This window comes from Sceloporus undulatus, chromosome 4, assembly GCF_019175285.1.
Source record: "Sceloporus undulatus isolate JIND9_A2432 ecotype Alabama chromosome 4, SceUnd_v1.1, whole genome shotgun sequence".
Lineage (NCBI taxonomy): Eukaryota > Metazoa > Chordata > Lepidosauria > Squamata > Phrynosomatidae > Sceloporus > Sceloporus undulatus.
This window is the reverse complement of record NC_056525.1, coordinates 127,072,049-127,093,146: the sequence shown is the minus strand read 5'-3', so window position 1 is coordinate 127,093,146 and position 21,098 is coordinate 127,072,049. Positions and strand designations below refer to the sequence as shown.

Below are 21,098 nucleotides of genomic sequence, written 5' to 3'. Positions count from 1 at the left end.
CATTTGAGTAACAAAAAAAAAAAAGGGTTCTTTTGTGGGTTTTTCGGGCTATGTGGCCATATTCTAGGAGAGTTTCTTCCTGACGTTTCGCCAGCATCTGTGGCTGGCATCTTCGGAGAATGCATTTTCTCAAGATGCCAGCCACAGATGCTGGCAAAACGTCAGGAATAAATGCTTCTAGAACATGGACACATAGCCTGAAAAACCCACAAAAAAATTATGGATGCCAGCCATGAAAGCCTTCAACTTCACATTAAAAAAAGAGGGGCTTTGTGTCAGGGTGACGTGTCACAATACAATAGATATAAGGAAGCAGTTTTATTAGCTAGACATGGAGATGCCCAGAAACAGAAGGCAAGGCCATCACAAAACAACTAATGGATTAAGAGCATGGATCAGCAACTCTGCCCATAAAGAGGATTGAGTTGATGGCTACCTCCCGTATTAACACCATGAAAGGTCTGTTGGCATTGAAGACAAGTTTGTTCAAAGGAAACGAACGGCCTGTGATCATGACTGCTGTGGCAGCCGCTGCCTCACTGCCTTCCTCATTCACCTGCCAAATGAATAAAGATACACGTCAAAATATATCATTTTTGAGTTTGAAACCACTGAAGATGCCAGTGGAAGTAAGGTTGTTTTCCAAAAAGGTCCCTACTAGAGATCATCCTCATCAGGGTTGCAATTAATTGGTTACATTATTATAGCTGAAAAGGCAACAAGATGAGAAAAACCAAATACTTAGGGGTGGTCAAGGCATGGTTATAAGGGGAGAGTAGGACTGTAGGCCAAACCTTCTCCATTATTTCTAAGGTGAACTGTCAATAGGCTCCTGGAACAGAGACATCTTGACCCTTGACTGGCAAATTTCGACAAACTGAGGCAATCAGACCTGACCCTGATATTTTACCTGCAAATCCATCATTCTGTCTTTCAGCACAGGTCTTCAGTCTTAAATGAAGTTGATATTTATTTAATTACCAAAGGGCTCAGAACTATATGGAAGTGCTCTAGAAGCCCTGCTCCCTAATTTCAAATACAAGGGACAAACGCATGCTGTTAAAACTATTGCTAAAATACCCTTGAAAAAGAATAAACTGAGTGGTGAAATGGTTTGACAGGCCTGGAAGGATCTGGATGCAAATCCTCACTCAGCGCTCACATATCGCTCACCAGGGCCAACCAATCACCACACTTTTCTTGTAGGTTTGCAGTGAGTATAAAAGACTGAGGGGAGAAGCACCATGAGCTCCTGGAAAGGATAAAATAAAATGTAATACTAGATATATAACAATACAATATGTGAGATTTTAATTTGTTTGATTATGAAAAAAATTAATAAAGATATTAATTTTAAAATGTAATACTGGATATAAAATTCATAGTTTGTCCTCGCTGGTACCCAGTTTCTGGTGTTGGGGCATCTTATGGAGAGCTCCACAGTTGCACAGCTGGACTGAATTTCATGACTACTTGTATTTTAAACTCATCTGACATTCTGTCTTTTGGGCTCTATAGCACAAAAAAGAGAAGGGGTGGATTTGGACCTGGCTTTGCTTACCTCAAGGGAGGCTTTGTGGAATGCTTCTGATACATAAAAGTTCATTTGGGATCCTGTAATTATACCTGAAAAAGACAAGACAGATAGAAGTAAATAGAAAATGAGCAAACTGTATTTCAGGAGAATATAAAAGGCCACCAGAGTTTGATGTACGAATTAAGATATCTCTACATGTAGATATCTCTACAATTATTCTGTGACGGAAATACTCTATTCTGGAAGTCTGTCAAAAGATGAAGAACATACACCTGGGACAGATGACATGTTAAGCCTCTGGCAGTGCTCTTCTTCCACAGGAAAGGGGGGTGGCTGAGAGAGGCTGCAAAGAGTCAACAGTGGAGAGGAGGCAACTACAGTATAGGGCTTTTCTGCAACTAGCTAAATGGCAGAGCCAGTTGTTAACAAATGAAATGCGGGGAAGGTCAGAAGCAGATTTTGGCCTGCAGGGTATGGTTGATGGTGTCTGATCCCCCAACTCAGATGGACACAGGCTGGACCTCTGCAGAGGACCTTGATGAATGTCTCTGTGTTGATGGTCTAAGACTCTGATCTGATGGATCATACAAACTATGCTGTTGTTGCTAACTGCTGTTAAGACAACAAGACAACTTTGACTTATGGTGGCCCTATGAACGAGAGAGCTCCAAGTCACTCTATCAACAGCCCTGCTCAGGTCTTACAGGGCCTTGGTTCCTTGACTGAGTCTAATAGTGCATCTGCACTGCAGAAATAATGCATTTTGACAACACTTTAACTGACAGGGCTTAATCCAAGCCTGTTTTTCTTACAGTGTATTTTGCATACAAGTAGAACAGATAGGGTGAAAGGTTGCAGCCTTGTCTGACCCCTTTGCCAATTAGCAAACAATCTATTTCTCCATATTCTGTTCTAACAATAGCCCCTTGTCCTGAATACAGATTCCCCATCAGCACTATCAGATGTGTTGGCATTCTCATGTCTTTACATGGATGTTCGGGTCCCATTAAATACATCAGCGCAGGAAAATTGTGTCCTTTAGATAAAATAGCAAAATTAAGGGTATGCTTTATGGAATTTTGTGTATTTTTAAAATATTTTCAAGCCATGGATAAGGAATCCGTGGAATTGGAGAGCCGACTGTATTCATCTTTAACTGTATCTTTAGTTTCTGGAGGGATGTATAAGCATAGCAGGAAGTGAAAAGATACGGCCTAAATCCTCTAAAGGCACCTGATCTTGTCTAATCTTGGAAGCTAAGCAGGGTCAGGTTAAGTACTTGGATGGAAGATCATCAATGAATACCAGGGGCTGTATATATTGCACATGAAGGAACTGCCAAAACTACCTCTGAGTGTCCCTTGCCTAAGAAAACTATATGTCAACAGGCGATTTGAAGACACATACATACCAGTGAGAAGATACAGGCAAATATAGGAACAGAGACAATACGATCAGCAAAATGGTGTTGCAGATCATGAAAAAGTGAAAATTGAAGCTTAAACTGTATGTGTGCTTCAAGAAAATCACTGTCAACCTAAAAGTGTCTGCATAACAACTGTGTCTAGAAATCCACAAATACCTGGACAACTTCAACAGGAAAGAAGAAATGGTGAAAGTAAACAAAGTTTGGCTACCAGTCATGAAAAACACAAAAATCAAAACTCAAGCAAACTAACACCAACCAGGCTCAAGGGGTTTCTCTGCAAACAACGGATTACCAATTAAATAGACGCAAATTCCCCTCCCCATAACACACCTCCAGGCTCTGCCATTCAACACAAGGCAACACGCAAGTATCTCTGTCATTAACATAGAACCACTTCTCCCAAGAGTCCCACAGGTATATATACTCCACACACTTCCATGCCTCCAGCCTCTGAAGATGCCAGCCACAGATACAGGCAAAACATCAGGAATAAATTTGTCCAGAATGCAGCCACATAGCCCGAACCACCAGAGTCTGAGACTTTCAGTTATTACAACATTTGAGGTTTTTAAAAACTAGATGCCAGATTCAGATCTAAGCCTAGCTAAATTGATTGGGATCACTGCATACCCGCCAACTGTCCCAATTTGACAAAGACAGTTCTAATTAATACCTGTCATCTCACTTTTTCAATTGCTTTTAAAATGTCTGTTTCTCTCTCTTCCTTCAGCTTACCTCAATTGCGGCCAACTGAATTTTAAAGTACAAAGGTAGTTTGCATCAATTAACCCAACAATGAAGGAAAGGAGAGGAGGGAGCAGAGCCTTGCCAGTCCCAGTTGGCCCAGGCAAAAACAAATTGCTGCAATCTCTCCTAGCTTGTGCCATCTTTACCACACTCTGGTGTAGATTTTCCACTTTTTTTGTCCTGGTTTTCATCTATGAAATGAAGGATACGCCACTCGTTGGCTGCAGAGAGGCACCCTCATGCCATCAGCTGGGTTCAGGTGTGGAGGAGGTGTGGGGGAGGAAGGAAGAGCTCAGCAAAAGAAAAGAGAGGATGATGTCAAGACTTTAGGCTGCAGTCCTATTACCAAGTGGGAGTAAAATGTGAGGCAATTCATGAAACTTCTCTATGTATCTTTTGTCCAGATGCAACTGGATTTTCTGCAGCTGATAATAAGAAGTATTGTGATAGGAGGGAAGGGAGAGAGAGAGAGAGAGAGAATAAAAATTGGGGTCGGAAGCTCCCAGGCACCATCTAGCTGCAACTGCACAGTCTGTAAAAGGAAACAGTCACCATCCTGGACACTGTAGATCAAGGAGGGCAATGGCTGATCCTTTCTTCAGTCTGTGTGGTCTCATTAAGAGGGGGGCCAGGAGCTCTCTGACCCCCGGAACTAGCTGGGGATTATACAGTTGGAACTAGCGGAAGCCCAGCTAAAATATTTTTGTATGGGTTTCCATTCCACCAGTAGATAAACAGGATAGTGGCTTATATTATATCAAAACAGTAAAAAAGGGAAATAAAAGGGCTGAAGGTGTTTTGGGCTAGGGTCCATTATGTAATTTCAAAAATGCAGAAAATGTAATTTTCAAATTAAAATAGAAATGTATTTCAGGAGTCATGCATTTGTACAGGTCTATGTACAGGTTTGCACTAGGCAGCAGCAACGACAACAACAACAATAACATGGATTCTTCAGGACTGACCTGGCAGACTGGCATGTTCAGGGTCAAAGAGATCCTTCAATCCCATTTGTTGTAGTTTTTCCTTCAGGCTGAAGCTGTCTTCTATTTGGAAGCGGGGCAAATGCACTGACAGGGAGACCTCCTTCAGGGAGTTCAGCCACCCTTCCAATATATCTGATGTCAGCTCCTGTTCCACCTGAGCCAGACGTGTGTGCATAAAGGGCAAGATGAGGACCATAGTAATATCATCCCCTTTATAGGGCAGCTCCAGCACCTGCACCTGGGACCCTGGAATGGAGGCATAGCGGAAGGAAGCTTCCTGATACATTGTAGGCACCTGGCAGGAATCTGAAGGTGTTTTGAAAAATAGTTCTGCCTTTGTGTTTTCGATGGGGAACTTGGATTTCCAGTGGCCCTGTGACAGAGCAAAAGAAAATAGAACATTCAGACCAAAACATTCAGATCACTGGACTGCCCCATGCAACTCAGTTCAGTTCAATTGTTACCTGTGTCATACAAACTCATGCCCTATTAGGAAATTGCTAAAAGTGTGGAGGAAGGATACCCCTCCTGGATCTATATCACAACTACTAGCACAGATTACGTCCTAAACAAAAATACCTAAAGATTTATGGGGAACACCACCCACAACTCCACACAGGATGATTGGATAATACAGATTAAGAAACTGGTTGTGCTCATGTTCAAACAGCATAAGCAGACACCCCTAGAAAATGAAGCCGAAGGCTTTCATGTCTGGCATCCATAGTTATTTGTGGGTTTTTTGGGCTATGGGCTATGTTCTAGAAGAGTTTCTTCCTGACGTTTTGCCAGCATCTGTGGCAGGCATCTTCAGAGAAAGATGCTGGTGAAACGTCAGGAATAAACTCTTCTAGAACATGGCCACATAGCCCAAAAAACCCACAAAAAAACCCTAGAAAGATTTGGACACACAAATTAATGTTCACCATCAATTTGTACTGAAGTGTACACTTATACTGGTGACCTTGGTCTTCCAGATGTTTTGGACTTCATCTCCCAGAATTCCTGATTGTTGGCCAAGCTGGCAGAGACTTCTGGGAGCTGAGGTTCAAAACATCTGGAGGACCAAAGTTTGGGAACCATTGACTTATACCATGCAAGGTTGTGCAGGGATCCATCCAACTTTCATGAATGGGTCTTCCCCTCTGTCTTCTCCAACCTCACAGTGTTCCAGACAATGGCTCATGGGGGACAGAGTGGGCAAACCTGGCAGAGAGCTCTAGAAAGCACTAGGGCTCAAGCTTGGCATGAAGCAGGTATACTTTAACTGGACCTGGAGGTTGTAATCTGAATTTTAAAAAAAGAAAAAAAAAAGAACAAGATTTCCCCTCCTCCAGCACAGAGCTGTGCAGCGAGGCTCTCTTTAAGAACAGAATGGAGAGATTGGCACAATTTTTTCTAGAACTGGTAGTCAGAAAGACAGAAAATGTGGTTTCTTCTTCTGTGACACGTTCTCTAAAGGACACAAGTCCCAGAGTCCCTTCAGCCCTGTGCAAGCTTTCATAATGCCTGTCCTCCTTAAATATCTGTCTGCACTGGGCCTGCTCCTTCACTTCCTGTCCTTACTGTTTTGAGTGGTCAAGTCTAAAGACAAGTGGCCAAGTCCAACGCTGTGGCATTCCTGCCTGGGGTGTCACCCAGTGGAGGTGGAGCTTCAAAAGATGGGCCAAAAGGGTGCCCGCTACACTAGCCCTGTGCCATTCTACTCAGAAGAAGGTGGCATGGGGTGGGGGGCACTTTCTCTAGGGAGAAAGGTCACAGCTGGAGAAGGAGGAATAGAAGCAGGTGTGTGCACATATCCTTTCTGGCTGCTGCATCCCAAACTTCCAGGAAAAAATCCTGGGACACAGGAGGAGGAGCATTCACACACCCTTTCCAGGTGCTCCAACCTGGGCTTTTTCCCTGGAGAGGAAGCTCCAGACAGAGTGGTTTGCAAGAGCACATGTGTGCTCCTCCTCCTCCTCCTCCTTTCTGTCCCAGGCATTTTGGAGCAGCCAAAAAAAGGGGGGAGAGTCCAACTGGGTGTCACCCCTCTTCTTGGTGTCACACAGTGTAGCTTGAAACCCCTCTCAACCCTCCCAGTGACATCACTGGACTAATGTTTCCTTCAGTGTGATTAGAGCTCTCATTTGGATTAGGAACCTTGATTTTTCAGGGTCCTCAGTTACATGCAAAGTTCTGCTCATGTTCAGATGAACAACAACTAAGAAGCAGAGCCCTCCCTCCAGTCCATCTAGTGCCATCCGGATCCGGCCATGGAGGGAGAGATTCGGTTCAGCTCCATCAAGCCTGGCCTAGATTAAGAAGCAGAGCCCTCCTCCAGTCCATCTGCCTTGGTCCAGGCCTCAGAGGGAAAGAAGAAATGCTGGACCTGATCCCTTTCCCCGCCGCCACCATTCCCTTCTCCTTTTGTGTTGTGTCTTTTTAGATTGTAAGCCTGAGGGCAGGGAACCATCTAATGAAAAAGAATTATAATTGTAAGCCGCTTTGAGAGCCTTTAGGGCTGAAGGGCAGGGTATAAATACTGTAAATAAATAATAACAAATAACTCTTCAGAACTCCCTGTCAACATGGGGCAGTGAGGAACTGACTCAGGAGAAGCTCTGGCACATACAGTATAGATGCTGAGCACTGGGGCAAAGTGCAACAGCCCCATTCTCATCCGCATTACAAGCTCAGACAGGCTGCATCTGCACTGCAAAAATAAAGCAATTTGAAGTCAAAGGCTTTCATGGCCAGCATCCATAGTTTTTTGTGGGTTTTTCGGGCGATGTGGCCATGTTCTATAGATGCCAGCCACAGATGCTGGCAAAACATCAGGAAGAAACTCTTCTAGAACTCTTCTTTATTTTTAGAAAAACTAAAAATAAAGCAGTTTGACACCCCTTTAACTGCCATTGCACAAGGCCATGGAATTCTGGGAACTGTAGCTTGTTGTAGCAACAGAGCTCTGGTGCCACAACAAACTACAGTTCCCAGAATTCCATAACATTGAGCAATGGCAGTTAAAGTGGTGTCCAATCAGATTATTTTTGCAGTGCAAATTCAGCTGCCATTACCTAAACAGCAACTGAAGACAATTGCATAATGATCAGTAAAGGAGTCTCCAGAGCACAGCTAACTGGCTTACTTGATCCCAAGGAAAAGAACAATGGCTAAAAAGCCATTGTCACTCATGTATAAATGTTTAAAAAGTAAGTCAGTTCAGCCAGAAATAATATTCATACACCTTTTATAATTCACATTCTATAGTGTATTTTTCATACCTTAAAGTAGATGGTATTGATGAGTACCAAAACTGTGGTGGTATCAATGCCTCCTTCTGGAATCACTTCCATTATGTGTTTCTCTGTTTTATTTGCCACCCAGTTGTTAATGAATGCTCTAGACAAGTCTGGCTTCTCCTATAAACAGGCAGCATGAGGGGAGGAAGAATGCAATGTCACAAGTGGCATCAAAAGAACAATATAAAAAGAAGAAGAGGAGGAGGTGATGTCACCAAAAGCTCTAAGAGGACAACTTCTGTACAGTCTGAAATTGTACCTGACAAACAATTTGCATATTCTGTCCTCTGGTTTTGCTAATTCTGTCCTCCACAGACTATTTCGCAGCAATGAAGAATTAAAGACAAACCCACCAACCTTTGGGGGGGGGGGGGAATCAGTGGCTGACAAGAGCCAATTTCCTATTGGTAATACACGTAACCTGAGATTATGCAACTCTAAATCCTTTTCAGGATGTTGCAGAAAGGTGTTCAAGTGGTGTGTGTACTGGCTACAACTGCCAACCATTCAAAAATGTTCTCTGGCTTTTCTTCGCAAACGAAGATTCAGGAAGAACTCATCCCATGCTTTCTACAAGCACGTTGATGACTACAATCCGAGATATCCGAGATAAACAAGTCCGGTTGCAGAAAGCACAGCAGAATGTCTCCTTGGGTGATATTTCCAAGTTGTGGTTCTTTCTGTGTTTCTCTTCGATACTCATTCGGCGTGAGTTTTCAAAAAAGGCTGCAGCATCGTGGATGGTGCGTCTCCATGCCTCCCGGTGTGAGGCCAGGGCAGACGATTGTTGGTGATCAATTTGGCCAAGCCTGAGATGTTGTTTCAGGGAGTCCTTGTATCTCTTCTTTGGGGCGCCCCTCTTATGCTGACCCGTGGCGAGTTCACTGTAGAATACTATTTTTGGGAGGCGATGGTCCTTCATCCTAGAAACGTGTCCTGCCCACTGCAGCTGCATCCTCAATAGCATGGCCTCAATGCTGGTGATTCCTGCTTGCTCAAGGACAGCAACATTTGTCACATAGTCAGTCCAGTGTATATTTAGAATTGTGCGTAAACAGCGGTGATGAAAGCGTTCAAGGAGTCATAGGTGTTGGCGATAGGTGACCCATGTTTCAGACCCATAAGGAGACTAGACAGTACAATGGCTCTATACTCAAAATATACAGCCCAGCAAAAAGGCCTATTGTTAAATTAAAAACCCAAGAAAATTCAGGCAGGGTAGGGTTTTTTTTTTAACTATATAAAATGGTACTTAATAAATATTTAATAAAACCTTTGCAACATTGTTGGGAAAAAGTCAGCCTAGCTGAAGCACAATGGAAGATACCAAGGTAGCTAGGAAGGAGTTTGGAGGGAATCCACAGACATGCTGCATTTGAGGAACAAGGGGGGGGGGGGAGTTGAAGTTGCCAATACAGGCAGACCTCAATTAACAAAATAGATGTATTCTTCAACATTACTTCATTAACAGAATATTTGGTGCCAGAGTAGAAATAGCATGGAAAGAATAATCAGTATGTTTCATTTCAGTTTTTATTCAGAACTAACAGTATGCACATCAGTGGCGTCACTAGGGCTGGAGTCACCCAGTGCAGTAAATCATTGACCTCCTCCCATATACCACACCCTTAATAATGTTTTTGTACTAATTTAGTCATAAATTGTAATCCCCATATATCTCTGAATAGCTGTGACATAAACAACTAGCAAAATTAAAATTATACCTTTAAATTACAGTATCATGCACACAGAGTAAAGGCGTTTACATATACAGAGTTTCATGTGGTTAAAGTGAACATTTGATCAAATGTGATGTTCTCAAGAAAAATTTTAAAAATCAATTTAAAAACAATAAAAAAGAGCCTCACCCTACTTACACCATCTCTTCAACATTTTAAAGAGATACAGGCAAATGCCACAGGTTGTTTCTGCCAAAAGGCAGATGTCTGAGGAGCTATGGTGTCACCCCCTTTTAGGGTATCACCTAGTGTGGCCCACATCCCCCAGACCCCCTTGTAATGCCACTGGTGCACATGTGAAATGAAACAACCAGGTCAGGTAAGCCTAATATAAGTAAATAAAAACATTTTGAACCTCCTATAGACCACTTGAAAGTTTCTCCCAAAATGCTTCTAGGCATTCCCCCCCCTTCCTTTCACTAGCTTCTGTTTTTGTTTTGATTTCCTTTTTTGGTGACCAAACATAGCTCTATGCTTATTTTTAACATGCTGGGGGCAGCTGATGAGGAAGGCTAATTCGTTTTCTGTCTTTCTCTGTGTTTCCTGTTCCTTGTACACTCAGCAAGGAATTCTAGAGGGAGCTGTTGTTACTTTGCCAGTTGTAGGTGGGCACACATCTAGAGGAGGATTGGATAAAAACTATCCCATTTCGCCCCACATCAGGCTTTATTGCGTAGTTTACCACTGACACTCTGTTGCAAATCAGTAACTAAACGTCTGTGTTTCCTCCATTCTTCACCCGACTCCCAATTCCAGTGTGTAAAAAAACAAACAAACTTCCAGCTAAATACAGTAGAGGATTAGGAAAAAAGGCTTGGTGGAGAGACAAAGACTTTGTAAAAAGGAGCTTCTTTGTCAGAGGCTTTGTTATCTGAGGTATGCTTGCAGTGAGTACACCAGTAAGTATCCTGCAATTACTACCTAAGTAATTCAAGATAAAGGTAAAGGTAGTCCCTTGACATACATGTCTAGTCGTGTCCAACTGTAGGGGGCATTGTTCATCTCTGTTTCTAAGCCAAAGAGGACTGCTCTGGTGATCATGTGGCTTCACTGAACGCTGTTACCTTCTCACCAAAAAGTGGTACCTATCTATCTACAGTGGTACCTCGGGATACGAAATACCCAGGTTACGAAATTTTCGGGATACGAAAAAATCCCATAGGGAATTATTGTTTCGGGTTACGAATGTTTTTTCGGGTTACGAAAAAAACTTTTGGTGCTTTTTTCGGCTTTTTCGCACGGAATCGCGGCTTTTCCCCATTAGCGCCTATGGCAATTCGGCTTACGAAGGCTTTTCGGGTTACGAAAGCGGCCGCGTTACGAATTAATTTCGTAACCCGAGGCACCACTGTACTTGCATGCTTTTGAACTGCTAGGTTGGCAGAAGCTGGGAACCATCCTGTTCAGAGAAGCCTTCCCAGGCATTGCATAATTGTCGCTTACTATTTGATGTTCTTTTGGTGCCTGTTTATCAAACCATTTCCTGTATTGCTATGTACTGTATATGTATTATCCTACTTGAGAGTATGTATTTTCCCTGGAAGAAGATTAACCTTCCATTTTGAAGCCAAGCCCTCCCTCCAGTCCATCTGCCTTGGTCCAGGCCTCGGAGGTAGAGAGGAACTGCTGGATCTCTTACCCTTTCCCTCCACCACTCCCTTCTCCTTTTTTGTCATGTCTTTTTAGATTGAAAGCCTGAGGGCAGGGAACCGTCTAATTAAAAAGATTGTTTGTACAGCGCTGCGTAAATTTACAGCGCTTCATAAATAAAGGTTAATAATAATAATAATAATAATAATAATAATAGTGACAGCAGATTTATTCACTGCTCTTAGCACCAGTAATCTAGCACATTTATGACTCACCTTGAAATTTAGTGGCCAGAGTTTGGCTCCATAAACGACCTCACTTATATTTTGGTAAGTTTCATTGAAAACGAGGGATTTCTCTCCAAAGAGTCGGTTGGCCGATATCAGTTCCGAGGATTTGTTGATCTTCTTGTAAAGTCGGCAGTTCAGTTTGGCAAAGAAGAAGTGGATCTGATCGGAAGTCTTCGCTGAAATGGTGTCAAACTTAAAAACCTGGAGAAGCACAAACCAGAAAGGCGGTTGGGACCTTTTTTGGGGATCTCAGAAAGATAGCGGATTCTTGAATACAACTGCCACAGAGCCAGACTAATTCACTGCAGCACTTGAACAGAAAAGGGTACAATTTCAGATTAAAACAACAATTTGCTTTCCTCCCTTTCATGAGGAGCAATTAAGGGAATCCTAGACATGTGCAAGAAAACCAATTTAGCCAAATATGAGATTTGCCAATGGATGTAGGAAGCCTAGAAAATTCAGCAAAGAACATGCTCTTTCCCTACTTGACTCTAAAGCCACTGCACTCACTCTGGCCATGGGTCTTATGTGAGAATGAGTGTAAGTAATATCAGGAGAGAAAGGGAGGGCACAACCACCTACAAGTTATCTTGAAATTGAAATAAATACTATTGAAATAAATAAGAGCTGAGTAAGGGTCCTGAATATTGAACATATCTTGTAAGCCTCAGAATTAGGTATGCCATGCCTCCTGATTTGCTCCAGAAAAATTATCAGGATCCATAGCCATACAGAGAAGAAACCTCCTTTACTTTTGGTGATTAAGAGTCAAAATAGACAGGACACTGTCTCTCAGATAATGTGGGAGAAGATAGGATTTCCCCCATTCCATGGATAACTAGAAAAGTGTAGGGGATGCTTATTCTCTAGAATTAATCGATTTGACCTCAGGTTTAGAAATCTGAATGTGGGGGTCTGGGGAAGTGGAATCAGGATGCTTTGGGTAATAATCAAGATACAACATAGCATCAAAACCATTTCCAATGAGAAAATACATTATATTCAGTTACCTGAAGACATATTTGATTTGATTTTACCTGCACATATACAAGTTTAACCATACCCACCCCTGAACTTGGTGGCTAAACAAAAGCTAAGCTAAACTGAGGGTTGGAGTCAGATTATTTCACACTTTTATGACAAAAAAAGTTAAAAGGATCGATGTTCTTCAAATCATTTCTGACTTATGGGGCTTTTTTGGCAAGTTTCTTTAGAGGGGGTTTGCCATTGCTATCCTCCAAGGCTGGGAGAGTGTATATTGCCCAAGGTCACTAAGTAGGTTTACATGGCTCAGCCGGGATTCAAACCCTGGTTTCCAGAGTCATAGTGCAATGCTCAAACCACTATACCATGCTGGTTACCCAATATGGGGATATAGGCCTAGGACAGACGGGCCCTTTGTGGTGTGGTGGTGGCGCAACTAGGATTAGGGACTGTGTGGCAACTGCATGGTCCCTAACCGTAGCATGGACTAACGGCGCTATAATGGCGGCGCCCTGTGTACATGGGCACCGTCATTATGATGAACATTATGACTTGGTGTACATAACCTTAGGAACTCTGCATGGGACAGACAGACATGAAACAATCAAGCAACCAGAAAACACCCCCACATTACCGTCATGAGCTGTTGAAGGGTGTTGCCACAGGCCCCTAACTTGGTCATGGCAAAGGCTGTGGAGATACTGATGGGTGACATGAAGATGTTCTCATTGGCATTCTTGGAGCTGGTCAGGTTCTTGTAGAAAATGGCAGCAAAGCGGGAATTGGCCTTGGACAGCTCCCAGACACGGGGGTTGGTAAAGGTGGGGATTGTTTCTGGATCGGGACCAGAGCCTGGACCCTCTTGTGATTTCTTCTCAGGATCACGGTAGATGCAGATTGGATTTACAGGGATATCTTTCGGCTTGGCAGTACATATATCCTCCACTAAGCGGTGCTGAGTGGCTACAGGAGACCACACACAGATGAGAAATAGCAGTAGGAGCTGCATCTTCCTATAAATGGTGGTTAGAGAATAAAAACCGATATGAAGAAGAAAATAAACACACAATGGGACACCCCCCCACACACACTTCTCACTAAAAAGGCCAAACAAAGCTTAATGGAGAAGAGTTGCCATGATATGGGAAAGCTTTAACTATTTAAATATCTTCATTGTTTAACGTTATATAACTCATCCATGGTCATTACATTCGTTTTCTTTATCTTCAACTGTAAACTTATATTTATACTTTTTCCCTTGACTTTCTTCAGTAATAGTCCCAGGTCTTTGTTATTTCTTGCAAGTAGTATGATGTCACCTGCATATTTTAAATCTAAATGCTTTAAATTTAATGCTCCTTCCTCCAATTTTCATGCCTCCTTCCTCCCAGTCTAACCCTGCTGTACAATTTAAACATTTGCCTGACCCCCTTGCTAACAAAAACATTTTGCTCCTCCATATTCTGTCCTAATGGTAGCCTCTTGTCCCGAGTACAGGTCACAGGATAATCAAATGTTGTGGCACGCCCATGTCTTTAAGAGCAATCCATACTTTTCCATGATCTACATAATCAAAGGCTTTGCTATAAATCTATAAAGTACAAGCTGATGTACTTGATCTTTGCTATCATGTACAAGCACAAGCTGTTACATCCATTTTAAAGAAGCTGTACCCTCCCTTGTTTTTAGTGAAAGTAACTATAAATTTTGCAGCTGTTTTCTGGCCATCTGTCAGGGATGCTTTGATTTAGATTTCCTGCATGGCAGGGGGTTGGACTGAATGGCCATTGTGGTCTTTTCCAACTCTATGATTCTATGATTCTGCTTTAAAAAGTTTTAACACAGAACAGGAATCTCTTACCTCCTTCTTGTCCTTCTCTCTTGTGAAATATGACAAGCACAAGCCTGGTGTGTGTGCTTTAAAGGAAGATTGTCCCAATCAACCAGTTGGAAGATTTTCTGGCTCAGTTTTCCGCTTTCTGCCAGAGCCGAAACAAGGACAGGGGAGGGAAAAGGGATTGAGAAGGCCATAAAGATCAAAGGCAAATGGCCTTTAAATCAGGTTATGCAAATAGTGGAGCAAAGCAATGTTTAAGTTGAGAGCAGTTTTAATGTTCAACTTGGTGATACCAAATTGCAGAGCTCAATAATGCTGGAGAACTGGCAATGGGGAACAGTCATTTCAGAAGTAAGCTCTCTGCTTTGGCCACAGAATGTGTGCTGCAGTGGACCGAGCCCCTTATCATGTTGCTGCAATTTGGTCAACACTAATGTCTTCACGAGGCAAAAAAGAGCAAAGGAAAGAGCACTCGGCAGACCCTCTCTCTTTAAGGGCCCTGGCATTAGAATTACAACTCTGACTAAAACCCTATAACAAAAGTACTTGTTGTTTCGGTGGGCTGAGGACAGGATGAGGAGGGATCTAGGTGGAGTACCATAAGGTGTGGGTAAAACTGATACAGTCCAACTCTACTAGTAGTATCAGCTATACTACTTTAACAGTCGTACTATGATATTCCAGGGGGTACGGAGAAATGTACTGTGGGGCTGGGATGGGGTTTCTAAGAATGTCCAGCCAAACTTCCAGTGTTTCACAAAACTATAACCCCACAATTCAGGCATAAAGTGTGAGGGCAAATTATACTTATATACTTATAGTCCAAATGTTCTTAAGAATTTCTATCCCACTCCTCAAAAATATTTAGGAGATGGTTTATAAAGGTAACAGTTTCCTCTTAGACATGATTATCAAGTTGTGACCAACCATACAGGGCAGTGCCCATCTCCATTACTTAGCCAAGGGAGCCAGCATTGTCAAAGACAACTCTGTGGTCATGTGGCCAGCATGACTAAATGCAGAGGTGCCACTAAAGTGGTACTTAGTCATCTACTTGCACTTTTACATGCTTTTGAACTGCTAGGTTGGCAGAAGCTGGGACTAGTGATGGGAGCGCACTCCATCCTGTAAGACTTGGGTCTCAAACTGCTGATCTGCCAATCCTGTGATCATCGGAGTCAGCATGTTAACCACTAAGCCACATAATAAAAATAGTCAATGTGCCAATGCAGCATACCTGTTAAAACAGCAAAGTGCCTACTTTGTTACTACTTTCACAGGTTTCTGGTGTGTACTGAATTTGTAATAAGCTTCAGAGTTTACTTGCCAATGACCCAACTGTAACAATCCTGCCTTACTGGGAAACAAATTCCAGAATTAATACTGGGATAGAGTGGATCTGTAAATATATTTTGTCTTTTAGAAGTGAGGTTTCATGTAACAGCAGAGGTTTCTAGTTGGTGGCATTTAACATGAAAAATATGCTGAGTTCTATGAGTTCTTTGACAGTTCAGAAATTATTTGGATTTACTAAACTAACATATTATGAGAGCCAGCATGGTGCAGTGATTTGAGCATTGGATAATGACCAAGGTCTGAATCCCTGTTTGGCAGGGATGTAGCCAGGATTTTGGGAAGGGAGGGTCCAAGACTAAGTACCACCATTATAAAGGGGCTTGGGTGCGGCGTCGTGGCGGCACACACCATTCATTTTATCTAACGGAAGGGGGGGTCTGGACCCCAAGGACCCCCCCCCTTGGCTACGTCCCTGTGTCTGGCCATGGAAACCCATGGGTTTACTTTGGGTAAGGCATACTCTCTCAGCCTCAGAGGAAGGCAAAAGCAAACCCCCTCTGAACAGATCTTGCCAAGAACACCCAGCAACAAATTCACTTTAGGACTGCAAAAAGTCAGAAACAACTGGCACAAGGCAACAAACAACAATGAAAATACTGGGTAAGGTCACCCCATAGTTAGAAATACTCAAAGAGATGGGAGGTCATGGTGCATGGGAGTTTCTTAAAGGTCATATATTAAATTCCAATGAGAAAGAAAAGTGGGAACTGTCTAAAGAAACCAGGATAGATATACAAAGAACTTAAAAGAGACGTGTAGGAAAAAGAAAAAGGGGGAAATCATTGAGGAGGAATACAAACAAATAGCCAGAACATATAGGGGGAAGTCAGAAAAGCTAAAGCTCAGAATGAGCTCAGGTTTGTCCAAAAGATTAAAAATAATAACTATAAATTATAAGATGATTGACTGACTGATTGATTATATATTCGCAGCAAGAGGAAGAACAAAGATGACAGAATTGGGGGCAGACTTATCAAATTTGTAGATGACACTAAAGTAGGAGGCGTAGCTAACACCCCAGAAGGCAGGATCAAAATTCAAAATGACCCGAATAGAGTAGAAAGCTGGGCCAAAGCTAACAAAATGAATTTCAACAGGGAGAAATGTAAAATACTGCACTTACGGCAGAAAAATGAAATGCATACATATAGGATGGGGGACACCTGGCTGAATGAGACTATGTATGAAAGGGATCTAGGAGTCCAAGTAGACCACAAGTTGAACATGAGTCAACAGTGTGATGCGGCAGCTAAAAAGGCCAATGCAATTATAGGCCGTATCAATAAAAGTATAGTGTCTAGATCAAGGGAAGTAACAGTGCCACTCTATTCTGCTTTAGTCAGGTCCCACCTGGAATATTGTGTCAAGTGCTGGGCACCACAATTCAAAAAGGATATTGAGAAATTGGACTGTGTCCAAAGGAGGGTGACTAAAATGGTGAAGGGTCTGGAAACCATGCCCTATGAGGAACGACTTAGGGAGTTGGGGATGTTTAGCCTGGAGAAGAGAAGGTTAAGTGGTGATATGATAACCCTGTTTAAATATTTGAAGGAATGTCATATTGAGGAGGGAGCAAGCTTGGTTTATGCTGCTCCAGAGAACAGGACCCAGAATGATGGATGCAAGCTACAGGAAAAGAGATTCCAGCTCAACATTAGGAGGAACTTCCTGACAGTAAGGGCTGTACGACAGTGAAACAAATTCCCTCAGAGTGTAGTGGAGTCTCCTTCCTTAAAGGTCTTTAAACAGAGGCTGGCTGGCCATCTTTCGGTTATGCTCTGATTGAGAGTTCCTGCATGGCAGGGTGTTGGACTGGATGGCCCTTGTGGTCTCTTCCGATTTTATGAAAGAAATGGCAGGGCCACTGCAGAGATGGTGAGATGCTAGCAGAGGGCAAATAAGGCTGAATCGTTTCATACCTTTTTTGCTGCACAGATCCTCATGTAGCTGGCTCACCCCAAACCAGTTATGCAGCCATCCAAGTAAAGTGATGCCTTCACACTTCAAGGGATGGGTTGCCCACACTCCAGTCAGGTGGCAGAGATAGAGGCCCTCCAAGTAATCCTAGAATATGAGCCCCTTAACTATTCCCTAGCCATATATACCGGTTTGGACTGGACTGCCAATAACTGTAAACCCCCACAGACTCCCCCCACTCCTGCTATTACATTTAGCTAACCTCCAGAAAGGACACTCACAGTTAAAGGAGCTAGCCACTGCAGCCAGAAATTCTTTAGGGCACTAAGACAGAAAAGAGGGAAGGAATTATCTGGGCTGTAGATGGGCAAAGAAGTCTCTACTGAGTAGTTATCATCGGGGTCTGAGGAGACTAAGTCAGTTTGTCCATGAGCAGGAAGACGAGAGAAAACAGGCAACTTTAGAAAGGGTACAGGAAACAGGTTGGTGGCCCAACATGCATTTAGGAGGTGGAGCAATGAGTAGAAAATGTCCCATGGTTAATGAAGACTACAGTGACACACACCTTGATTATATAATATTTGGTATACTATAACATACTCTACATGAAGTTACCTCTGGAAACTGGTTGGAAAGTTCAGCAAGCTGAAAATGCTGTGGCCAAGCTATTGACTGGTGCTGGCTGCTGGGATCATATGACCCTGCACCCAACTCTTGTTGAAACAACTTTGCTGGCTGCCATTTCATTTCTGAGCACAATTAAAGGGTGCTGGTTTTGAATTTTAAAGTCCTATGTGGCTTGGGTCCAGACTATGTGAAAGACTTTGGGACTTGACAGACTGCCCCCAAGGGGTGGCCTGCAGCCCTCCCTTTTAGCGCTGGACCAGGGCCACGACAATACACACCATGGCCCCCATCTGGCCTTTCCATGGCACAAAAAGGAGCTGCAAAAAGTGGGTTTTTTGTACCACAGAAAGGGCGCCATAGCCGCTAGTGTTGCAGCTTTTTACCACTCCTTTGGCACTGCACAGTATCATGCCAGTATGGGTGGAGAGGGGTGTGCACCGTCCAGAAGCCACGCCCCAAATCCACCCCCAGGCTGGCTTTTATCTCCAGTCTGTACACCCTGATTATCTCCCTACAGAGGCCAGCACAAGCTTTAAGATCTACCGGGGATAGCTTTTTCTTGGTCCTACCACCTTCATGGGCATACCTGGTGAAGGAACAGGAGACACCCCTTTTCCAGGGATGCTCCCAGGCTGTCAAACTCCCTTCCAAGGGAAGTCTGGTTGGCCCCCTCCCTGCTCTTTCTCCTGGCAGGTGAAGATGTTTTTATTCAAGCCGTTTTAAACCAAGTAGTGGTTTTAAACCAAGTAGTGTCTATTGTGTGTTCTATTTTATTTTTTATATCTTTAATTAGTAATTATGTTTTAAATGTGTTTTTATCTATTTAGTAATTATGGCGTTTAATTTAAAAAAAACTTTTTAAAAAGACGTATCTCCTCATGTTACCTGATGGGACTATTCCATATATTGCTCTGAAGAATGAATAGTATACTTAATTCATCTACATCATATTCAAGGACAAAGAAGGGACTGTATTCTCTATATGGACATATATTATTGTATGTATAGAATTATAGAATCATAGAGTTGAAAGAGACCACAAGGGTCATCCAGTCCAACCCCCTGCCATGCAGGAACTCTCAAAGCATCTTGACAGATGGCCATCCAGCCTCTGTTTAAAGACCTCCAAGGAAGGAGATTCCACCACTCTCTGAGGGAGTGTGTGCCACTGTTGAACAGCCCTTACTGTCAGGAAGTTCTTCCTAATGTTGAGCTGGAATCTCTTTTCCTGGAGCTTGCATCCATTGTTCCGGGTCCTGTTCTCTGGAGAAGCAGAAAACAAGCTTGCTCCCTCCTCAATATGACATCCCTTCACATATTTAAATAGGGCTATCATATCACCACTTAACCTTCTCCTCTCCAGGCTAAACATCCCCAGCTCCCTGAGTCGTTCCTCATAGGGCAAGGTTTCCAGACCTTTCACCATTTTAGTCACCCTCTCTCAATGTCCTTTTTGAATTGTGGTGCCCAGCACTTGACATAATATTCCAGGTGGGACCTGACCAAAGCAGAATAGAGTAGCATTATTACTTTCCTTCATCTAACATTATACTTCTATTGATGCAGACTAACATTGCATTGGCCTTTTTAGCTGCCTCATCACACTGTTCACTCATGTTCAACTTGTGATCTACTAGGACTCTCAGATCCCTTTCACACGTAGTTTCATCTAGCCAGGTGTCGCCCATCCTATATGTATGTATTTCGTTTTTCTGCCAGAAGTGCAGTACCTTACATTTCTCCCTGTTGAAGTTCATTTTGTTAGCTTTGGCCCAGCTTTCTAATCTATTAAGGTCATTTTGAATTTTGGTCCTGTCCTCTGGAGTATTAGCTATTCCTCCTAATTTGGTGTCATCTGCAAATTTGATAAGTATGCCCCCAATTCTGTCATCCAAATCATTGATAAAGATGTTGAATAGCACTGGGCCCAGGACAGAGCCCTGTGGGACCCCACTGGTCACTTCTCTCCAGGATGAAAAGGAGCCATTGTTGAGCACCCTTTGGGTTCGGTCAGTCAACAACCAACCAATTACAAATCCATGTAACAGTTGCCTTGTCTAGCCTACATTTCACTAGCTTGTTTGCAAGAATGTCATGGGGAACCCTGTCAAAAGCCTTACTGAAATAAAAATATACTATATCTACAGCATTCCCTTCATCTAACAAGCTGGTGATTTTATTTTAAAAAAGAGAAAATTTGTCTGGCATGACTTGTTCCTCTGAAATCCATGTTGGCTTTTTGTGATTATGGAATTGCCTTCTAGATGATCACAGACTCTCTGTTTAATGATCTGTTCTAGAATCTTTCCTGGTATAGATGTCAGACTAACTGGATGATAACTGTTGGGATCCTCTTTTTCCCCCTTTTTGAAGATGAGGACGTTTGCCCTCCTCCAGTCTGCTGGGACTTCCCCTGTTCTCCAGGAGTTCTCAAAGATCATTGCCAATGGCTCCGATATTACATTTGCCAGTTCTTTTAATACTCTTGGATGTAGTTCATCTAGTCCTGGAGATTTATATTCATCTAGATTAACAAGGTGTTCCTGTACTATCTCCTTACATTTCTCTGTATTCTGTGCTGAAATTCCCCTATTCTGTCCTCTGCTCCATTATCCTCAGGTTGAGCACCCTTTGCCTTTTCTGAGAAGAATGAAGCAAAGGTGTTGAGTAATTCTGCCCTTTCTCTGTCCCCTGTTAGCATTTTGCCATCTTCTCCACGTAGTGGCCCTACTGTTTCCTTCTTTTTCCTTTTGCTGCGGACATATCCAAAAA

The 21,098-nt window shown here is 42.8% G+C and overlaps 1 protein-coding gene across 1 annotated transcript; it reads right to left on the bottom strand.

Annotated features, from left to right (window-relative positions):
• Positions 1–303: 303 nt before the first annotated feature.
• Positions 304–14,635, bottom strand: SERPINC1 (serpin family C member 1). The gene is made up of 7 exons (XM_042463236.1): positions 14,451–14,635; positions 13,224–13,602; positions 11,588–11,803; positions 7,966–8,103; positions 4,679–5,072; positions 1,562–1,626; positions 304–556 (listed from the first exon to the last, which is right to left on the bottom strand). The coding sequence occupies exons 1-7, from the start codon at positions 14,618–14,620 to the stop codon at positions 383–385; spliced, it is 1,536 nt and encodes a 511-aa protein (XP_042319170.1). The 5' UTR covers positions 14,621–14,635; the 3' UTR covers positions 304–382.
• Between the last annotated feature and the right edge of the window lie 6,463 nt (positions 14,636–21,098).

Bases quoted from the DNA above. Each gene is read 5' to 3' on its own strand.
- SERPINC1 (XM_042463236.1), bottom strand. From the start codon at position 14,620: ATGGCCTTCTCAATCCCTTTTCCCTCCCCTGTCCTTGTTTCGGCTCTG. The intron at 8,104-11,587 runs GTGAGTCATAAA...GCCTGTTTATAG, and splicing joins TCTGGCCACTAAATTTCAAG to GAGAAGCCAGACTTGTCTAG. The intron at 1,627-4,678 runs GTCAGTCCTGAA...TGTCTTTTTCAG, and splicing joins TGAACATGCCAGTCTGCCAG to GTATAATTACAGGATCCCAA.